The 9,010-nt window shown below is 54.1% G+C and overlaps 1 protein-coding gene across 1 annotated transcript in view; it reads right to left on the reverse strand.

Moving 5' to 3' along the window:
- Positions 1-121: 121 nt before the first annotated feature.
- Positions 122-9,010, reverse strand: part of FKBP5 (FK506 binding protein 5) — a 24,012-nt gene continuing 15,123 nt past the window's right edge. The window contains exons 6-11 of the mRNA XM_026053261.1: positions 5,945-6,101; positions 5,751-5,841; positions 4,720-4,803; positions 3,893-4,078; positions 2,309-2,548; positions 122-1,203 (exon numbers count right to left, since the gene is read on the reverse strand). Of these exons, the coding sequence (XP_025909046.1) occupies positions 1,096-1,203; positions 2,309-2,548; positions 3,893-4,078; positions 4,720-4,803; positions 5,751-5,841; positions 5,945-6,101 (866 nt within the window). The 3' untranslated portion in view covers positions 122-1,095. The remainder of the gene's footprint in view (positions 1,204-2,308; positions 2,549-3,892; positions 4,079-4,719; positions 4,804-5,750; positions 5,842-5,944; positions 6,102-9,010) is intronic.

Genomic DNA, 9,010 nt, shown 5'->3' on the forward strand with positions numbered 1-9,010 from the left:
TTTTTTTTTTTTTTTCTTTTTTTGTATGAACCCCTATTAAGCTACAAAACTCCAATTTAAAACATTTGAACTAGTCGATAGTGCACAGGCTGCAAAGTAAGTGCCTGAAAGCAGTGGCGCTGGAGAGCAGTACTTTGCACTCCAACAAAATAAAATACGTGACGCGGCCAAACTTAAAATAAATCCCCCCCGCCAAAACAACACTACTTTAAAGCCAAATTATAAATCCCTAAACAGAAAGGTTACAACGGAAGTGAGGAGAAAAGTATCTGTAGCAGCACTACGTGGGAACCATTGTAACGTTTCCTAAAAGGAAGCAGGGAAATTGCCGAAACGCAGCACGGTTTAATTCTCATCACTAGCTTCACATTGCGACACCTTCAAAAACATGCAGGGACCCACCAGGAGAGCAAATCCGAGCCTCCCTCCAAGCCAGCGCTGCAGATAACACTCCGGGAGCGTGGCTGGACGTGCGGTGCGATCCCGACGTTGCTTGTTTCCCGAGCCTCTTGCACAGGAGGAGGAGAAGGAAGAAGGGAGAGGAGAAAGCGRCTCCCCTGCTCCCGGCCCGAGCGCGCGGCTCCGCTGGGCTCCAGGCCGCCGGTGCGCGCTGTGTCCCCTCGGCTCCGGCGCGGGGCGGCAACACGGATCGGCCGGCACTGCCYGATTTCTCCAGGCACCGGCACGGCGCTCCAGGAACACAAATGAACGCAATACTGAGCCAGGCAATGGGACAGCTCCCGTGTCCTGACTCCTTCCGGAGGAGCCATGGTTGAAGTCGCACGAGTTGGAATGAGCTGTCTAAAACCTCCCAAAAGCCAAGAGTTTAAAAGAAGAAAATAAAAATCTTTTAAAAAGCTATTTGTTCCACTCGGTGTGGTCCCACTCCGTCCCTCTGCTTGCGCTCTGCTGCTCGGCGCGTTCGCAGCAGGAGAGCTGCGGTTGATATTTTCTCTGTGAGGCATTTTGGCTTCCACAATCACACAAACTGTAACAAGCTCGACAAGAAAACACTGGTGAGTCCTGAGTTCTGGCAGAAAACCTGTTTCGGGGCTAGCCGAGGGCAGGAGGGTCTCCCTTCCGCCGTCTCCTCCATCATACGTGGCCTTCAGTCTCTTTGCCTTCCGACTCTGGAGTTTTTAGCTCCTTTTCACCAGCAGCTTTTTCTGCTTCTTTTTCCATCCCACTTTTGCTCGCTGCTTCCTGCAAAACAAGGACACACCAGAAGAGCTTTGGTGAGTGCAACCGGACCCTGCGGCGCAGAGGATGCTGCCCAGCGTGTCGCCCTTGTTGCGCCTCACGGGGCTGCGCGCTTGGAGCGGAGGCTCGTGTTTCCCTATGGATCCCGGAGGTGAAACGCTTGGCAAAGGGGCCCTGGGTGCACAGGAGCTGTTTGGGAAGGCATCGGATTTGTCGGATCTAACGGGWCCTGCCCTGAGGGCCGCGGGATGTCCTCACAGGGCGATCTTATCCAGATGCACATGGAACTAAAGGAAAAGGGGCAGAGCCACGGGTTGGAGCAGATGGAAACAGGAAAACATTATGCCTGCTGTAGGGGTAACTATCGCTCTTAAAACCTGCTTCCTGAAAGGTTACCTAGTACCACAAACTGCTATAGTGCTGATCCCGGAGCCCCAGTGGCTCCACCTTCTGCTGCCATCAGCAAGTCCAGCTGCCCTGGGATCCTCCGCCCGTCCCTTCTTCCTCCTTCGTGGGCACTTGTTCAGAGGAGCTGCGCTAGAAGCTGCCGTGAAGCCTGGCTGCAGAGCCGGCTCCTCTCTCGTTACAGAACACGGCGCATCGGTTTGTGTTGGAGGAATGTTGGCCGGGAGCCTGCCGTACGCCAGCGAGCGCTCTCATACGAGAGGAGCAGCGTATTCCATTACAAAATTCAGGAAATCCATACTATCATGTCTCAAAATACCCATGGCCTTGCCAGACACTGGGTGACATTTCATTTTACCCTGAGTGCTGGTGACCAGGGAGGTCACCAACACCCCTAGTTTAGAAAGGGAAAATTCAGCACCAACGCCAAGCCCGTCACCAGCAGCCACGAGCACTCGCTGCCAACGCTCTCATTGACACCTCACGGCAGCCTCTGCATCGCAGAGGCCAGGAAAGAGGCAGCAGCTTCCCCCAGCGGGCTCTATCCGCAGCCTGTGCCCACCAGGTGAACGGGCGCTTCCAGACCCGCCAATCCCTCTGTCCATGCTCACCCCAACCCGTAACCTCCTCTCACGATGAGCAACCCCCAACACAGAGCTGGGCGGTCACCGAGAACGGGCTTCGACACCGGCGCTCCACGAACCTTCGCGTCTCGCTCTGCAAACTTCTTGAACATGTTGGCATATATCTTCCTGTCCCTCTCGTTGTGCTCCTTGGTCTTCTTTTGGCACACGGAGATCTGGGACTTGGCAGCCTTGTTCTGTGGATTCACCTCCAGCACTTTTTGGAAGTCACCTTTGGCCAGTTCAAACTCGTTCATTAAGAGCCGGGCTTCGCCCCTCCTGTACAGACCCTTCTCGTTGTCTTGATCCAGCCCTAATGCCTGCAAACACACGGGTCCGTGTTAGCAGGATACCTATATCATGCACATATATCATGACATGAAATGACATGAGGTGCACATGCATCACGACAGCGAAAGCCTGACCCTGCTTTACTCCCTGATGACACAGTATTTGCTRCTCAGCAATACTCATTTAATGCTCATTTACTAATGCCATTTTACATCTCTTGGGATGAAGCACAGGGGAAAGCAAAGGCATTTCCTTCTGGCTGAAAATGCAGCAAGGAAGATCCTACCACAAAGCGCTCCATGATGTGCAGCCCTGCTGTTATGCAGCAACTCACTGGGCAAGCTAGGATCCCGCTGGCTTATCAGGGCTCTGGTAATACCAACCTGGGCCTCGTTAGCTTTGAGGCCTCATTAAGCATAGGGAAAGCAGGACAAGAAAGAAGGCAACAAAGTCTCCAGAGCGCTCACATCTTGCTCTGCAAAAATGTACTCATCTCCATTATCAGTTGGCTGGTCATTAATATATTTCAGTTAATTAAATATTTCTCATTGCATAAAATCCCCCCAAGAGTGAGGGAGCAAGTGGGCAACAAAGCCACTCGAGCAGGAATTCCTGTGTAAATGCCAAAGCTGAGCGCAGCGGAGCAGAGAGCTCAGAGTCAAGACAGCTGATGAACTGCTGTGCAGTAAATGTGTTTTTGTCTCCCTGACTCAGCAATCGCATTACTTTCCTTCAGGAAGAACTTCATGTAGCTGACAGTCCTGCAAGYATCTCACCGATGACTTACCTTTGAGGACACTTCACTGTTTCTCCTGCCTGACCCTGCCTTAAATCTAAGCCTTTGCAAAAGAACTAAGACTTTCCTGACACAGAGGATCACAAAGACAAGGTTAAGAGTCTAAACACTTAGGGAATGGTAGGATCTCATCTTTTGATATACTGAGACATGCACTGAGACTTCAGCAGATGCAACTGAGTGAGAACAGCCCCTGTCGTATGGAGGCCAGCACTGAAACCCCCTTTCAACCCGAGCACCCAACTAGGATCCTCGGGCTGTCGATCYGTGGGGTTCACCGGGCCAAAGCAGATGTGGTTTGCAAAGCAGAAGCATGTAGGAAGCTGTAAGCGTCTGCAGACAGATGAATTTGGAATTCCAAAGATACCTTTTGCTTCTGCATTCTCAAAACATGCAGCCTTCGCTAACACCCCAAAAAAGGGGACTGCCTCAATGCACTGCAGTTTGCAAACTGCTTCTGATGCAGAGAAATTCAATACGGGGGAGGAAAAAGAGCAAAAAAAAAAAAAAAGTCCCAAACCCCCAATAAAAGCAGGCAGAAAAAGCACCTGCAGCCCAAGGGCTCGCACGTCTTTACCTTGTCGCAGCACTCGACAGCTTTGGTGTACTCGCGCAGCTTCAGGTAGCACATGGCCAGGTTGAGGAAGGCAGCCAGCAAGAAGGAATCTGAAGCTTTCGACTCTTTCTCGGACAAGCCATACTCCATCTCTAACCACGACACAATCTTTCCATACTGGATCACTGCCTGCAAGTACTTGCCTTCCTGGGATGGAGCAAAGAAGACTGGGCTTGAGGAACCTGAGCAGACAAACCGAAGCAGATCTGCTTCCAAAGCGTTCTGGAAAGTTGTTGAGTTTAACATATGGCRTGTGAAGTAAATAAAGGGAAGAGGATGGTGTAGTGCCAAGATGCTGACAAATACACCGGAGCCTCCCCATTGCTGCCGGTGTTGAGCCCCACTGAAGAGTCAGGTCAGATCCTTCCTCCTCGCATGAGGCTACAGAGGAGCACCTGGAGATGCTCTCAGGCTACAGGTCCGCTGGTACCGGTGACAGGGGACATCAGTGGCAGGGGACATTGGTGGGGATGATGCTGAAATGACAGCAAAGCTTCCCCTTTCCAATCTCAAAGCTGCATGTGTGTAACTGGAGGACATCTCAGCATATTCGCAGCACCCGCAGCCCCACGCCACGCTGGGAAGAACCCATCTCTCCCAAAGCACCTTTGGAGAGGGAGGAGCAGGAGAAGGGAAGGATTTGCTCTGCCCGTCACCACAGGGAGGGGTGAATTCCCTGCCGTTTCGGAATGCTAAGCCACCTCTCTGAAGGTCAACGGGAACTTGTTTCAAAAGCCAAGCAGCACAAGTCCCCTTGTGCCAATTCAGCTTCCGCCAAGTTTACAAACCTTGAAGTACATCGTCCCCTTCTCCTTGACAATGGCAGCCTGCTCGAGCTTTTCCTTGGTGTCCATCTCCCACGACTCTTTGGCCTGCAAATAAACACCGAGAGCAATCAGGGAGCGGAAAACACAATCAGCAAAAGCCTCAGAGCCGGGGGCGGCCGCGGGGCCCGCCACGGAGTTCTGCAGACCCTGGCTCTTGACACACGCTGGCTCCAACATCCTGCGCTTCTGTCCACTGACTCACTGGAGCGCTGAGGAAATTTGCTCTCTGCTACGACTTGGACCGGGCTGTGGCCCCTGGGGTTAGCGGGAGGACAGCGTTATTGCCACCAAGAAATCCTGGAGCCGTCCATCAGACACACGCACCCTCCGGAATCTTCACTGGGAGCAAAAATAAAGGGAGGAGCAGAGCACTTGGAGCTCGGAGCAGAAAGGTAGGAAGCTGCTGCAGGAGGTGAATCAGTGCCAGGTACAGGACTTTACACAGAGCTCTGCATTAAAATTAATGGGGTTTGTCCAGTGCAAGCTTTCAAGATAGAAAAGTAAATCGCAGTGGGCAAGAAAAAGCTGTGCAGAGACAACTGCCAGCAGAGAGGGAGAGCACGKGGTCTGCGACGCTCTCACACCCCTGTTCTCACTAGCACTAAGGAGCAAATCCAGCCTGGAAAACCTTCCTGCAGGACGGACCCGGCCGGGCCAGGCAGCACGCGTGGCGGGTCCCGGCACAGCTGCCCCACGGACATGGAGCATCCGGCCYGCAGCCCTGGCCTCCTCCTGCGGGACGTGAACTTTCCTCTGTGCAGCTCAGGGAAGAAGGGAAAAAAAAAGTACAAAAGGAACAAATAAGAGAACCAGCCTTGGAGCTCGGCCAGAAAAATAAAACAAACCAACACACAAGAACAAATGAAGAACACAGAGATCTCTGTTGACGCAGCTACTTCGGCCGGGGCCGCGTTGCGGCTGCACCGGGGACAAAGGGTGCTGGTTTGGGAGGGAGGTGCCGGGCGGCTCTGCGCGGCCGCCCCTCTGCTCACCTTCTCGAAGCTCTTCAGCGTCACCTCGTACACCAGCTCCGCGTTGGCCTGGATGCCGAACTTGGCCTTCCCCGCCTCACCGAAGCCGTAGCTGCAAGGACAGCGAAGCGCAAGTGCGGACGCCTTCCCCGGCGGTTGCTTAAACCGAGTGTTTCGAGCGGCGGTGCCGCGGCCCCAGCGGGAGCGACCCTTACCGGGGCGCCAGGTAGAGGACRCAGTGCTCGCCCCGCTGCATCTTCTCCAGAGCCTTGTCTATCCCGATGGGGATATCGTGGTCCTCCCCTTCGCCCACGACAAACTTCACGTCTTTGCAGTCGAACCTGGTGCCGCCGCAGAATCCCTCCAGGTGAACTGCGGAGCAGAGCGGGATGCCAGCAGAGCACGTGAAAACAAACCCACCCCAGACCTCCAAAGGCCTTCAGGACCGCCCAGCCCTCAACAAAGGCTGCCCATGACCCACGCCAAGCAAAAGGGCCTGCACCGGCACCCGCAGCTAGGAGTTTCACCCCGAGCACGGTGAAAGAGTTCTGGAACAAGCATTTTATGAGGCTCAACGGGCTGCTGTGGGGAAACCGGGAGCGCGTTCGGGATCTGCAGAGCTGCAGCTAACGGTGCCGGGGAAGCTCTCGCTCGATGCCGGCGCCCGCTCCCCGGCTCCGGGCGAGCCGGGCGCCGCGACGCTGGTGGTCCCCCGGGGCCTACGCGGGACAGCGGGGCCAGGAAACCAGCGCTGCTGAAAAGCACAGAGCCCCATYGCGCCCGAGCGAGGACCAGACAACAGATAAACATCATGACTAATATGTTCCTCCCGGATGAAACCATTCGAGTCAGGCTTACTGGAACTGGATATTGCTCCTGGCAAGCTGCCACCCACCCAGCCCTTTATCACGGCGACTACAGGCCTGCCATACAGCGCTATATGCTCACCTTATACCTCCAATAACAAGGCTCTGTTCTGCCGCCTCTAAGAACCAGAAGTACAAGATAAACATTTCTGTAATCTTCAGCTAATAGCCACGCTGTTCTCATCGCAGGGGCTGGCACGAGCACAGCCCGAGCGGACACCAGGTACCCGAGACATTTGCCACCTGGTACTTCTGGCTGCATTTCCAGAGCAAGATTGTTCTTTCTTTTTTCAGCCCTGCAGATGGTTACATGCTCTAGGGACGGCTGATGTTCCTTGCACTTTGCTTCCAAAGCACAAGGCGTATACGTGTGTGTGGGGGGCAAATATACGCAATAAAAGCAATTCCTTAAGAAATCTCAGTATACTGTTAAAAATTAAAAAAGGTTCCAAAAGAAGAAACTCATTGGAGGCATTAATGTGGTCAAAACTGTGCTTAAAGACTCAGCAGGCACTTGCTGGGGTTGCCAGGAAGAGCGAGGAAGGGAACGTTCGTTCCCTTCGTTAGGGAACGTTACGTTTCCTAAGAGCCTAGAAGGGAACGAGCTGCTTCACCTGAGCCCACTGCAGAGCTGGAATAAAAAGACATTCTGTGGGCACAAGCGGGTGCAGCRGGAGAGCAGGGCAAGGCAGCAGGGACACCCGGAAAGAAAAGGGCCCTCGCTCCAAGCAGCAAGTCTGCCTTGCAGCCCGAGGTCCAGGGTGCTGGGTGCTCTTCCTGCCTTCAAAAAGAACGCTGCAAACCACTGGGAAAAGAATCCGACACGAATTAAACCTTAAAAACCTCCAGCAGAGGAGCGGGCAGCACYGCAGGATGTTGTCACGGGAGCTAAATGCAGCCTGGCCCGTCGCAGCGTTGGGAGTCCCGCGTCGGCGGACTCCGAGTTCCTGCAGGGCACGGAGCACCGTGTCCTGCCAGCACGGGAGATGGCAGGATGCCAACGCAGGGCCTGGCAAGGGACTCTGGGGACACGAACGCAGGGACGGGCAAGGGGCTCTCAGGAGGAGCCCGCGGGACGCCCGGCCCCGCGCGGGCGGCCACGGGACACGCGGCGGCTCCCGGCACCTCGGGGGCACCGGAGCACAAGCTCCCACCCCTGCCCTTGGGCGAGCAGAGGGTCCATCCTGCTTTACAGTGCCTGAAACCCTCCCTGGCCACGAGTCCCTCTCTGCTTCAGTTTCCAGGAGCGTTTCAGCACTATCTGAAGCAGGTCACTTGGCTGCAGTCGCTCTTGGATTACAGAGAGAAAAGCCCCCGCCGGGCTGCCGAACATCCCTTCGGTTGCAGCGCTGACTTATTGTTCTCTCGGTGCCTGCAGCGATTTTGTTTTTGAAGAGCTCAGAACACAGTGTACTGAGCGCGGCTGGCACATGGACTTGATGTGCTGACAGCAATTTGTACTCAGATTAAAACGGGGAGGAGGAAAGGGGGGGGAAGGTTGTAACAAAAGCKGGAATGCCAGATCTCTACTGCAGCCTGCGTCTGAGGAAGCAGAACTATGAATTATGGGGTGCAGAACTCAAACCTAGAAAAACCCTTTGGGAAGAGCAGCCCAGGGATGCTCGCTCTTGGAGGCAACGCAGCTTCTTGCAGGCTAATCACAGCAGCARTTCCAGGCACCTTAATGCTGCTCCCAGAGTTAACGTGGGGTTTCAGGAGAAGGGAGTCGGAGGAGGACCCCACGCAGAGCAAAGCCCCGCAAGGTTGGCAGCGTCACATGCTGTTGCATGTGCAAACCCACCCTATCTACACCCAAAATGTCCCCCGGAAAGGCTGCCAGCTGGTCCAGTGCTGTTTCGTCCCCTCCTGGCACGCAGGAACGTGCTTCAGGGCACCCAGGCCCCCCACGTACAGGTGGATCCAAACGACTTCAAGGCCACCTTAGTAAATCACTGTGAGTGAAGCTGCTGGCAGGGCCCAGTGCTGCCACTGGGATTAGCACACAGTTCCTGATCTCTGCCCCGCGCGGGCAGCGTGTGTTATGCAAGATTGCCTCAGAGGGCATTAATCTCTATTATTTTGACTGTGCGTGTGCTCCCACTTTGAGCATTTGCTCAAAACCAAACAATCATTTCAAATAGGTTAAGGGAAAAAAAAAAAAAAAAAAAAAAAAACACCAAGAGCTGGCTTTAGGGCTTTGAGAAGAGATCCTCTCCCTGAAAAATTATTCTGGACGAGCAATTTGGCTCTTTAGGTTCTTTCAGAGAAACAATTACTCATTTTCCCTCCTCCTGACTCAGGCCTGTTCTGAGTAATTAGACCAGTGTCATGTTCAAGAAAGAGTCAAGGAAAAAATATGCGGGAGATGCAGCCCTGGGCATCCATCTACCTACCAGCATCAAGCCTAAATGCCTG

This window comes from Nothoprocta perdicaria, unplaced genomic scaffold, assembly GCF_003342845.1.
Source record: "Nothoprocta perdicaria isolate Ctin4 unplaced genomic scaffold, notPer1 scaffold_97, whole genome shotgun sequence".
Lineage (NCBI taxonomy): Eukaryota > Metazoa > Chordata > Aves > Tinamiformes > Tinamidae > Nothoprocta > Nothoprocta perdicaria.